We start from the raw sequence: 12866 nt of genomic DNA on the forward strand, positions 1-12866 counted from the left end.
ATAGAGTATAGTTTGTAAAAAACAAACTATAACGAGATGTGATCTTATAGTAACAAGAGAATAGTTACTATAAGACACATAACTAGATCTTACCTTCAAGTAAGAAACTCACAAGAATGGATTGCTAATCTTAACCAAGGGACGACTTAAGGTATAGTTCCATGATAGAGTTTCGGCGTATGAGGTATAAACCCATAACCCAAAATCAGAGTTTTTACACTGTGAGAGATAGAGAATTTACACAACCAAAATTCTCACCTCACACGTCTCATAACGCAATCAAAACGATCATTCAATTCATTCTCAAGGTTGGAAATAAAATTTCAAAATTCCACCCACCCACCCAGCTGGGCGAGAGATCGGCGTTGACGTCAGCGGTAATTAAACCGTGACGCAAAAGTCAGCCGACCCCCTGCCCGGGCTCCCCCGAAATAAACATCAACCTCAGCCATATGAATGCGCCAAGGTTGATAAGAGTATAGTTTGTAACAAAACAAACTATAACGAGATGTGATCTTATAGTAACAAGAGAATAGTTACTATAAGACACATAACTAGATCTTACCTTCAAGTAAGAAACTCACAAGAATGGATATGCAGGTAAAAATGCAACTCAAGCTTTTGATAATTAAATCCAAACCAAACCATTGGAGAATTCAAAGAAAATCAAAACATGAACAAAATTGATGAAAAGGTAAAGAATCAATTAATTGAAGTACCTGATCCTTCACAAGTTTTAGATCTAAATTATATTGAAAACTTGACAGAAAAAACTTTAAAACCAAAAGCATGGGGTAAGATTTCACAAAAAAACAATCATAAATAACCTTGATCTTTTTTACCAATCTCCATAGCAACTGCTATTACTCATTCAATACAAAAAGATTCAACAAAAATAGAAAGGATGGTAGCAAAAGATTCAATACAACTCTGGTTTTTGCTCCACCATTAGAATTAGGGTACACAAATATTGTTCTGGCAAATTCCAGAACATTTTTTCCAGAACACCAGAACCCTTTGGGCAGGTTTCTGGTGTTCTGAAAAAAAATAAACCTTCTGCTGCAGGCCCCGCAAATGAACCGGGGCATTCAAAGTTTCTGAACCCCAGAACACCAGAACACACCAAAAAAATACGTCTGGCATTCTGGAAACAGTGTTCTGGAAATCTCCAGAACAATATTTGTGTACCACAAATGTGGAGTAATATCATCTAATCAACAAAGGATTGTACTCTTGACTCACTCCTTATCTTTATGTGCCACACCCTTTCCTTCATCTACCCAAGTAGAAGTTGAAGCATGCAGTCTCTGGAACCTCCTTTAAAAATGTCTTTTGCTCCTCTACCTTCTTTGAAATAAGTTGCTCTTTGTTGATTTTTATGAAGGTCTTCAACCTCTTCTTTTTCATCATTGTCACAAGTATTGTGACCTTTTCCTTTAGCATATTTCAAGCCTGTGTAGGGGCTAGATTTGTCTTTTTCTCCTCCTTTGGCATAAGCTGCAATAAGAAGAAAAAATATCTCAGTATCTATCAATCCCAGGTGTTCTTTTGAGAAATGACTCACAATCACCGTGCTGTTGGATGTAACCATCCTTCCACTCTCTATTGGGCGGTGTCTCAGGAAGGGTGAGCTTCCTAATAGCACCTCATTCCACGTAGTGTTAATTTCACGTAGCCTTTCATAGTTTGTAATGCATAAATACAAGTACTCTAGTTTGTCCTAGGCAAACCTAAAGTCTCTGTTCTATGAACACTTTGGGTTTCTTGGGGGGGGGCCCCCGCCCAACTGGGCAGAGGGAGGTAGGACCACTGAGAACTCGGGATGGGAGAGCGCTTCCCCTTGACTCAGGTCATGGGCCTGAGCCTGCAAACTCCCATCCCCAGTGATCTGGGTCAAGGTCACCCTCGCAGTCGCTGAACACCCCCTAACCGAATGCTGCTGTCTGGAGCATTATGTAAGTGTAACTTATTGCCGCGACCTCCCGCGCATGTCAATCCACAACACCACGTTAATTAAATTACTACAATCTAAGTTCTTCGAGCAGTCGTACAGTATTCAACAGATCTGTGTCGCTGTACTCCCTAATGTACAGTTTATAGGCCTTTGACTTCCATTGACCGAGAGCCACTATCTGTTCTAGAGGACAATCCAAATTCCATCTCAACGACGCACGCCCAACTCGAAACGAATGCCCAGTCAACTTCGTTTTCATTCTACTCGTCCATACGTCCGCAAAGATTTTCTGGCACCGTGCCTTTGTCAAAGTTATCCGTTTAACACCACGTTGGTATGAAAACAGGGGGTCATCTTCTGTCGCATTCGTATCCTTGATCAACCTTTGAACCGCGCATACTGGGTCGAGGAGGGAGCTTTGATTTTGACAGTGGATCTCTTGAATTTCCCCCACGGCTGCCGTCTTCACTTCTCTTATCTTAATACGTAAGAAATCCATCTGCCCTCCCCAAACCAAGTCCTTCACCCTAACCTGATTCTTACTGTTCGCCGGTTTTAGCAATTCCCCCAAACGGGCCATGCCCCAAAAGGCAACTAAGGCTACCGTGTACGCCGTTTGGTTTTCTAACGATCCGTCTGACAGACACTCCAGGAGACCGAACAAATGTTTTATCATCACCGGGTTTTTCTTCTCCTTAGGTTCTTCTCAGAGTTCTAGTTTATGGGCTGCTTTCAGAATTGCTTCTACCCAATTGGTCGCTGTGTGAGGGTATTCGAAGTCGTGGAATAGATGCCACGCTTTGATGCCTGATAAGTAAGTTCTAATTGTATTCGATTTTATTGGAGGGGATTTCGAGTCTATCGGTTCTGACGAGTGTTTTGGACCCGCCCAAACCACGAATGCAAACAGCACTTCTCAATCGATCGGTAACAACAGTGATCTAGGCATGTTCTTTTCTTTAGCAAAGGTGATCAACTTCGAGACACCGGCGTTGTAATGCTTGATTGTTGCGTCGGACCAGCCCCCGTTAATCATGTAAGTCTTGATCGGGTCACTCGCTACTGAGTTTATGCCGTCTCTGCCTTTGAGGAACTCCATCACTGATGCTACGATTTTCTGTATGGGTATAACGATCAAGTCTTATAGCGATCGAGTCTCTCTATTTAGTAGTGGTCTTTGGTAACCAGCTCTCGACTCATGCCTGAGAGCGAGAGGACAACCAAACCCCGGTTCGGGAACAAACTTGGTGCTAAACAAGGTGGTCAATCAGAAGAATCAAGAAGAATCCATTTCACTAGCACTGTTTTACTACTAATCTCAGGTCATTTGGTACAACTATCTCTACACGATCTTCCATACTACGGTTATCCAAACCTCTAGATAGTAAGTCTGCCATGTTGTCACCGGTCGCTACCCTTTTCGCTACTACATCACATTGCAGCTCAGCTAATAGCTTTTGCACTTGCTTCCATTCCTCGTTTACAGCCTGATCACCTGACTTATGTTTATCGACCGCAGCTTGTGACGTCGTATTGTTGGTGAGCACAATGAAGCACTTCCCGCGCACGTCTCTCAACTTACTTAATACTAACAAACCTAACCTTATCGCAACCGTCTCGGCCCAGGCTATATTCCGCTTTCCTCTATGTGTCGTAATCAGGCTCCAACCTTTCACTAGACGAAATTCTGCCCACTTAGAGCCAATCAATACGCCTATTCCTGACATCGATGCGTCACCTACCCACTCAACATCTATAGGTACCGAATCAGGAATTATTCGTCGAGGTTGGAAGTTTTCTAACGCGGCCTGCCACTCTAACAGGTCCTCCCTCACATCTCTTGGAACCTTCCTCAGCGCGGACGATACCTTCCATTCTGCTTCCCAGCGATGTAAACTGGGCATATAGCATCTCATATTTGGAACTATGTGAGTTGTATGAACCAACCTTCCTATCAGTTTCTCCGCTTGCTTAAGATTGAACGACACTTCCGGAGCCAAGAAATCATTGACTTGCTGTTTTCTTTCGATGAATTTCTCTTCGGGTAATCGAACGGTCCTCTCTGCCACGTTCCAGATGAAGCCTATATACCGTTGCTCATCTGCGAACTCGTGTACTTTCTCCGTGTTCGACGACACACCCATCTCCGCGCTTAGAAGAACAATATCTTGGATGGTGGTTACGTTTCCTTCTTCTTTTATGAGCAGATTATCATCCACCCACCTGAAAGCGGTGACTAAGTTAAAATGTTTGATCACAATTTTCCTCCACAAATCCGCAGGTCTACCAAACACACCGCATCCTGCTACACCGCCAAACTGAACACGTGTATCAAGCCACATCCTTCTCCGAAGATCCATAATGAGAAGAAACCGCCATTGAGATGGGTGAATAGCAATCTGCCGATAGGCCTTCTCCCAATCGAATATTGCCACTTTATACTTCCCCAGGTGAGTCCTAAAGAAGATTGCCACTACCTTGAAATCAGCCCAGCTTGTCACGAATTCCTTCTTGTCGACGAAGCTGTTTACTGACAGAGTTTCTTCTACATTCTGAGGAAAGGATAGGTCATTGATGATCCTGAAAGATCCATCCCCGTTGATGACACTACCCATCGGGCTGGACCTGAAGAAACCCAATTTTTTAAAAACTTCCATGTGGGTGAATGGCCCAAATATCCTGTTTGCTCTTTGTTCTTTCGCTAGTGTGTTCTCTATCTTTTCTGCCGCTTGCTTAGCTGACTCGTGATTGGGCGGTGTGAACCAACGGCGATCACCCAACGTATGATCAGGAATTCCCTGATGGAACCCTTTCCGACAACCTTCTAGGACTTCTTCGGCATCACCTTCAATCCCGTATAGCTCAACTAACGTTCTCCATTTCTCCAAATTAAGGTCACACACCGCCACTTCCTTAGGCCAACAAGGGTCATAACTTCCTCCTGAATTCGAATAAGGTAGCAACTCCACAGGTCCGGACCTCTCAACTGACTCGTCGAGCACAATTCTCGGGCCAGCTCCGGGCATTCTCCGATCACGAAACCTTGAGCTAGGCGATGGGGCATTCTCACGTATTGTTGGGCTACACAGTTTAGGGGAAGGTAGGCACGCCATCGTCAGAAACTTATCCAACAAACTTATCGGCTTTCATCAAACACGACAGGGAGTACGGTGTATACAATGAGTCGAGGTAGAAAACATGGCGAAGATCAAACATGAGCCGGACAGGAGCAGTCAAGTTGCATGCGACAGGAACATTGTATGCCTCAGACAACCTTCGACAGACAAGGAGCCGGTACAAAACCAAGAAACATGAGACGAGCTTGTTTGGGTGGACAACACACACCATTGCGTAGTGTATACGACTTAATTTTCCATGACAAACTCTAGACAAAAGGTAATGGCTCAATCACGTTGGAGGGCTTACTTTGCCTTCCCTTGGCCGCCAAACTTAGGACCCACGGGCCCGCGCTCCTCGCCTCGGCGGTCATCGCGCCTATCTTCACGTTTCCAAGAACCGCTGCCTTCAGCTCTTCTCTCGTCATAATCATTGTTTCCTCGCCTACCCCTAGGTGGAGCCTCGAAACCACCTCCGCCATTCCAGCGACCACCCCTGCCACGTCCACGGTTCCTACGGCTCCCATGTCCCCTATCCTCAGCGTCGTTGAAGCTCACACCTCCTGGGCCGTCATAAACCACCTGATTTGCAAAGGCCCAAGATCTCGCATTCGGTTTCCCGTAAGTAGAACTCATAGAATGGTCGTTCCTGGTAGATCCGAAGGTGTTCTCATTGTGACGCATCCGTTCGCCGCTGATCGGGTTAATGTGAGACTTGACTTGCCCTTCTGCATAAGGATTACAGTCTGCGAACCGAGGGTCGAAGTCACCCAAACGTTCTGTCTCTAGACGGGCATCCCTCTCGATCGTTTCGTTCCGGTCTCCGGGGTCCGCTAATTTGCCGTCAGAGTTCCGAATAGTAAGCACCGTTGTTCGTATTGCCATATCGTACCGAAAAGCCATTGGCCAACTCCTCCTTTCTCTCATAATTGCGAACACGTTCTCTTTATGGACCTTGAAACGCTTGGCTAGGCCGACATGTTTGTAATGCACCAGATAGGCCACGAAGAGATCGAAAGCTGTCACCCACTCTCCGAAGGACATCTTCCACTCTTCTGGAACCTCCATGCCGACATACTTGTCATCTTTATCTTTTGAAGTTCGGGGGCGAGAGGTTGTCCTAAGCAGGTCCAATTTCAACCAATTGATATTGAAGATAGACAGTGGTACGTATCCCACTAGTGGCGAGAGTTTGTCGTGCCAATGTTTTGATAAGCTGACTAGACCGGTGTTTTCTATGCCCTTGGTACTGACTTCGGGTTTCGATTTAGCCGTTGACTTTGACGTGTCAGTTTCTTTTGAAGACGGAGTCGCATCATTGTCGGTATCTTTAGTTAAGTCGAAACAAGGAGCTTGTTTGGAAGTCGGGTTGGCAAGAGTCTTAGGTAGGCATCCAAGTCCTGTCGTAAATCCATTAGGCGTCACTGAGCCTGAAGCATTGGTTAAGGACAATCCATTGGCGATCAACCAAGAGTGCATGCCCTTCGGTGGGCTAACCACGGCAGACGTCGTGTTCCTGCGCGGAGGTGACTTATTGACTGGGACAGCAAATGGAAATACATTGTGCAATTTAGTACTATTACTCGTTCACACATCTCTGAGAGGCATCACCTCGCGGTGGCATCACTTGTAAGTGGTAATCACTTCGCGTGTCGCGGCATCACCCTAGGTGGTCAATTCGAAGAAGGCTTACCGGTTGCATTGCCTCCAACGTTCTCTTCAGCGATTAATCCTGTCGAGTTTGAAGCTGCAGGGTGGATGACAGAGGTACGATTTGACCCCTGGGTTGTACCTAAACCTACTTGACTGATTGCTGACAAACCGCTTCCTGGTTGAAGATTAGATGCCGAAGGCGCTCCAGGAGTTGCACTTCCATTTGCGTTGGCGCCCGGCACTGTGAGTGTCACCGACGGGGTTCCGCCTTCCTGGTTCCTGTTCTCGACAGCAGGTCTAGCCGATCCTCTAGCAGTTCGACGACCTCGTCCCCGGTTCCCACCTCGTTGGCTGCTCGTCGCAGTAGGCGTAGCTTCCTCAGCGGCAGGTGACCGGTCGGGTCCCAATGGGGGATTCGTTGTCTGTTCAGAATCTAATGCTGGGACGGACGTCGCTCTTAATCTCGCACTTGACCTTCTCAACATATGAGTAAACCTTTCCGTGTTAGACGTATTTCCTGTGGAAGTGTCCGTTATTACAGGGTTGTTGATGTTATCCGTTGACATGTTGATTTCAATAATGAAAACTAAGAAGGATTTCGAAAAGAGAGCTTCAAGCCAGATGGCTTCAAGTAGGAGATGAGAGAGTGAAATTCCCGGGATCCGAGTGTGGGATAGTCGACTATGGGGAAGTTGACGCGTGGGGGAGAAAGCAGGAGTTAAGGGATTTTCCTTTTACTCCAAATCTTTGAGCTCGCGTCGGGAGAAACCTACCCTCGGTAGAAGGCTGTTTTCTCCCACTTCCCATAGGCCGACCCCGCCACTCATCGTGGAAACAGACGGTACCGTCGTGCCTTTGGGTACCGTCTACCATCATTGACTCAGTCTTATTCTTTGCTATCTCTAAAAGGTTTGGTTTTTGATAGATGGATCTCCTGAGCTACCATTGACATGTTGCTCTAAAACTATCTTTCTAACTGATAAGTCATAATGTCATGCAGTAAACCAACAGAATTGATTGTCAATTTCTTTTACGTAGTCAAAGTGTTTCCTGAATCTTTCCAGATCAATTTCTTATTAATGCTATTTCCTCAAGGTTTATAACTCTAACAAAGGTACTTATGCTTTCACAAAAGGCTTATGATCATACATTTCAGTTACATATCTAATGAATAAATCACCACATCTGATCCACTTGTAAAAATCTCTTTTTTTAGCTCATTATACATCAGCAGCAAACCAAGAAATCACATTCAAACTTAATAAATCAGACTTGATTTTTTAGCTTATTGTCAATCAGCAGCAAACCAAGAAATTCCATTCAAACGTAACCATTAAGTTTCAATCAATCTACAAAATACATTTCCTTCAGATAACCATTGATGAGTTTCACCCAATTTCTTTGAATTCTAAAAAGACAGAATGAATTGTAACCATTTTGTATTGCATGTGATAAAGAGCAGCAGTGAAAGAAGCCAAAAAGTCAAATCTAAACAAGAAGTATCTCCTTCTTTCATCAGTATTACCAAAGTCCAACTATCATTGAAGATTCAATTCATCCTGTGGTTCAATATTTATCTGATATTCAAATGAGAAAAACAACCTCCTTGGCACTACTGCTGCTTTTACCTCACCTCAGATTATATTTGATTGAGAATCTTCATCTTAACCTCTGGTTAAAAATGACACCTGGAATTACATTACCAAAATATGAGTTAAGCCAAACACCCAATGCAGATAATAAAAAAAATCATGGTCAGTGCATTCTTACAAAATAAATTGCTTGCTATTCACGGCTTACAATGTCAATATCCTTGGCTTCAATTCTTGACTTAATTCTGAATTGTTCTCTAAAAAAAAAATCTGAGTAATACAATCAATTGATTATCTGTATCAAGATCAAAAATTGATGAAAATCTCAGAACACCATTTTTTGCAATACCAACTTCACTTCTATACCAAGCAAAGGTTTTCTATAAGCTGAGACAATAGGGTACTTGATGTACTCTGGAATGGAAACTGTTGGGTGGTTAGGGATTAAATTTAGGGCAAGGACATTGTCTCCCTGCTCCAAGGGTATGTGACATTGCCTCTGTTCAAAAAATCATGATTTTTCCCAACCCTGAATTCCACCACATTTAGGTGTGGTCTTCACACCCCACTCAATCCCTTTCCTTTCCTGTTGCTTTCTCCTAGCAACAACAGTCTACCAACTTACCTTCGATTTCCCTGGTGGAGTTTTAGTCCTCTCAAGATTTAATATACTTGGCTTGGGGTTGTGTTGCTCACACCCGTAAATTAATGCCCTTTACATCATACAATAGATTCTGACGTGTTGGAATCTAACCAATTGTCTGTAACAAAGATTTCAGCTTGGGTGATGTGGGGCCTGGTGCCAGCATAGCTTCCAATAATCCTTGCAACTGAGATGTGCTCTCTTTATGGATGCGGCGCCCGCCGCCCAATATGACTAGTAACAATGTATAGTCAAACCATTCAAGCAAGTCTTTTCCTTTCTCAACCAAATTCAAATAACTTAATGCTGATCACCATTGATTTACTATTTACAGTCATCACCATGAATTCTATTTTCATATTTACCAATCTCATCTCCACTGAAATTCACTTCAATTTCAATGAATCAATGATTAATTCAAGATTCACTCAATTCTCTGATAGATGATAAAACTTCTACTCCAATTAAAACAATCTATAAATCAAAATCAAACCAACACCATCAAAATGAAAAATGGTATGATCTTAAAATATTAGGCTCAAACAATACAAGAAACTCTTCTAGGTCAATTGTTTTACATTTACAAACACCAAATTGTATAGATGCAATGACATGTAAGTTTAGGTGTAAGCTTTGGTTTCAGTCAGAAAGATGGTGTTTAAATCAAGAACTGAAACACTTGATGCGAAAGCATGGGATCAATTTGAAAATGTGAAGTACAATTTCGCTTTGAGAACAGTGTTAGAACTGTTGAAATATATTGTTTAAATCTCTTTCAACATCCAGTTTTGTTACATGTTGTGACAAATCAAGCAGTTTTTGGAAAAATCACAGTTGAAGAATGTGTTGAACAAAATTTCAGACAGCATGGTTGAAGAGGGGTCTAACTCAATGTTGGATTTTTGTGAGAATTGAATTCATGACCTCAAAGGAATCTGGATGGAATCTGGAAGAAAATCAATGATGAAAGGATTAGCTCAAATCTTTCAAAGGTGGTTCATGAAAGAGAATTGATGAAAACCTTTGATGAGTTAGTTCGATCCGGAACAGATTCAAAAGAATTTGTAAGCTTGATGAACCCATCGACTTCATCTTGATTGGAAAAAGCTTGACGGTTTGAGGCGAAACCTATTGGGGAGGGTCTTTTGCTGTGTTCTTGTTTGTTTGTTTGTTTTTGAAATCACCCTATTCCCCAAAAATACCGGTATCGTTCCCTGAGAACAATGTGATCCCCGTCCCCGTCCCCTACGCCGGGGATTGACCGGGGCCAGGGCCTTGAACTAACGCACTATGAAAAAAAGGGAAAACGCTCGAACAATCAATTCATGGATGGAAGGAACGAACTCTTATACACCACGGGTAGGATTCGAATCTGCACAATGTCCGCCGACCGCCTGGGTCTGAGACACGCCGCACGTCCGAAAGCTGGCCATTCCAGGGCGGGCGATAGGCGACCCCTCTCGAAGACAGGCCGCCCTAAGACCTCGATGTTACAGGTCACCCCAAGGCCAGCAAACCCTGCCTGCACACCGTCAGTGACGGATAACAGACAGCCTTTACATGAAGCGTCTCCGGACCGCCTCATTCCAACTGTAGGCGACAAATCACCACCCAAAGGCCGTCTTGCCTTGTATAAGGTGGAGCTCAGCATTCACCACACCCGCACCAGCTTCGACTCCTCGACTTCGTTTGAGCATTCACCCGGCATTTAAATGGCCGGCATCAACCCTGAACACCCTTACACAGACCCATGTAAGCAATTTTATAAGCTCACATGCGACATTCAGCCTCTAACAAATTATGTTCGCAGGCATTTATGCCAGTTCCGAGGATCCAGCGGACCCCCAAATACGGTGCTCTGCATGCCACAGCCGAATGCTGGCCAACTACCGAGGCCACATCAAGACAGCCGCACATTGCAACTCAGTTCAGCGCCTTCTTCAGCGACAGGTCGATGATGAAGCCATGCTGGCCACCATCCAAAACCCACCAGTTTCATCGATGGAACACCCCCAATTCGATGACCCAGAGGAACAGGATCCCCATCAGCCTGTCTATCCTTACCCTGAGTCTCCGGAATGACCTCTCACACCTCTCTCCTTTCTTCGAGATCGCAATGGCAATGCCCTGTCGGATTCGGATTCCGACTCTGGCCAATCCGACAACCTTTTGGACTTTCAAATGCTCCGTCAAGCCCTAGAAGCCATGGACAACCTGCTTGACCAGGAAATCGAAGAGGAGCATGCCAATGCTTTGGACATAGACGACAACGTGATGCCCGTGGAAGCAGATGTTTCCAATGGCTGGTACCCATTCACCAACAAAGAGGTTAGTTCACGACAACAATGTGATTTGAAAAACCGCTAATTAACATTTGCCGTCTCTCCAAATGACACAGCAGATCGTCGCAATGCTAATCATTGGTTCAACACGAAGCCTCCTCTCCCGTCTACAATACAAGCGGATTCAATTGATCCTGCAAATCTGTAACGTGGACCTCCCTGCGTGGGGATCTTTACGAGCTTTAAGCAACCGACTAAAGCGCAAAATGGGACTTGAAATTGCGGCGAGGGACAGTCCAACGGGCAGCCCGTTATTTGGCTTGAGGGTGCAGACCATCGTGGCAAGCGTAAGTGATTGCAAGTCATGCAATCAGTTTCGGTTTGCCACTCCGTTACTAACTTTGGCCTCAATGGTTCTAGGAGCTGGCGAATCCAATCGTCAGCCCCCATCTGGTTTTCATTCCAGAGCTACCTGTCCAGTGCCCTGTCAATCGTCTCTCGCAGTGCCAAAAGTGGCCAGAGTTGTATCCACCACACCTTCGAGTGCAAATGATCACCTCGAAGTCCAAGCACTTATATATACGAGCCTGTGCAGGTTACATCCGGTCAACTGATTGTACCCATCTTTTTCTACCAGCAAGATGATGAAATCATGGCCAAATGCCTTTGGGCCGTGGTGGCCCAGGATCCTTTACTCGTTTCGGCTTATAATATATCCTTCGAAGATGAGCCCTCCTTCGATTCACCCGAGCTGTTATCACTCAATGTCAACATGTTTTGGAGGACCTTTGACGCGGTGAAGCTGGATAACCGTACTCGTCTCAGTGACTCATGCGGAAATCATATGTATCGTGAGTCAAAGCCGTTGGTCATTGAGTGATTATCAAACGACTGACGTCATAAGTTTGTGTAGAGCATACCACACAAGGTGTTCAATTGGTTTCAATGGTCAATCCATGGAGGACCAAAGCGCAAGGGAAAATTGTCCGACACGTACCACTAACAATATACTCAGACAATACTTCAGGTAACGTTTCCAAAAAATAAAACAAGCATATGAGCATTTACTTCACCCTCTCGGGTTTGCCTCCCTTTTGGTCGAACCAAGAGTACAACATTCATTTCTTGGCTACGACCAACTGTGCTTCCGCGCTGGAATTGTTTGACCAGGTAGTTGATGATATCAAGTAAGTTGTTGTGCATTTACCAATGGCAACTATTGGATGCTAACATTTGTGGAACAAAGTGATTTAGGTAGGAACAGTTTCACTGCGTATGATCACACACTCGGCCAGGACGTGTGTGCAATGGTGGTTATTCTTGGGCACCTAGGCGATTCGCCGATGCTGCATGCTGAAATATGCGACACGAAGAATCCAGCAAACACGTTGACACCGTGTCGAATGTGTGAACTTCAAGTGGATCGCCAGGTGGAAAAACAATCCGAAGAGTATGTTTGTCACTTCTTGGGTCTAGACGCACATGGGCAAAAGGTGAATTGTCTGGGATCTTTTATTTGTGGATTCTGCTAAAAGGTCTTTCCTGATAAAGGCAGCACTGCGTATACGAGATTGGACTGTGACTCGTGAACAAACTCGGGAGATCTGGCGCACAGCTCAAAGGTGC

At 44.6% G+C, this 12866-nt stretch overlaps 2 protein-coding genes across 2 annotated transcripts; one reads left to right on the plus strand and one right to left on the minus strand.

Annotated features, from left to right (window-relative positions):
* Positions 1-5376: 5376 nt before the first annotated feature.
* Positions 5377-7289, minus strand: MELLADRAFT_93966 (uncharacterized protein; the record flags this gene model as incomplete). Its single annotated transcript, XM_007416707.1, has 2 exons — positions 5377-6608; positions 6764-7289. The coding sequence occupies 2 exons, from the start codon at positions 7287-7289 to the stop codon at positions 5377-5379; spliced, it is 1758 nt and encodes a 585-aa protein (XP_007416769.1).
* Positions 7290-10337: 3048 nt separating this feature from the next.
* Positions 10338-10670, plus strand: MELLADRAFT_68193 (uncharacterized protein; the record flags this gene model as incomplete). The annotated part of the gene is made up of 1 exon (XM_007416685.1): positions 10338-10670. One exon carries the CDS (start codon positions 10338-10340, stop codon positions 10668-10670), a length of 333 nt encoding a protein of 110 aa, XP_007416747.1.
* Positions 10671-12866: the final 2196 nt, after the last annotated feature.

Source organism: Melampsora larici-populina, assembly GCF_000204055.1.
Source record: "Melampsora larici-populina 98AG31 unplaced genomic scaffold MELLAscaffold_63, whole genome shotgun sequence".
Lineage (NCBI taxonomy): Eukaryota > Fungi > Basidiomycota > Pucciniomycetes > Pucciniales > Melampsoraceae > Melampsora > Melampsora laricis-populina.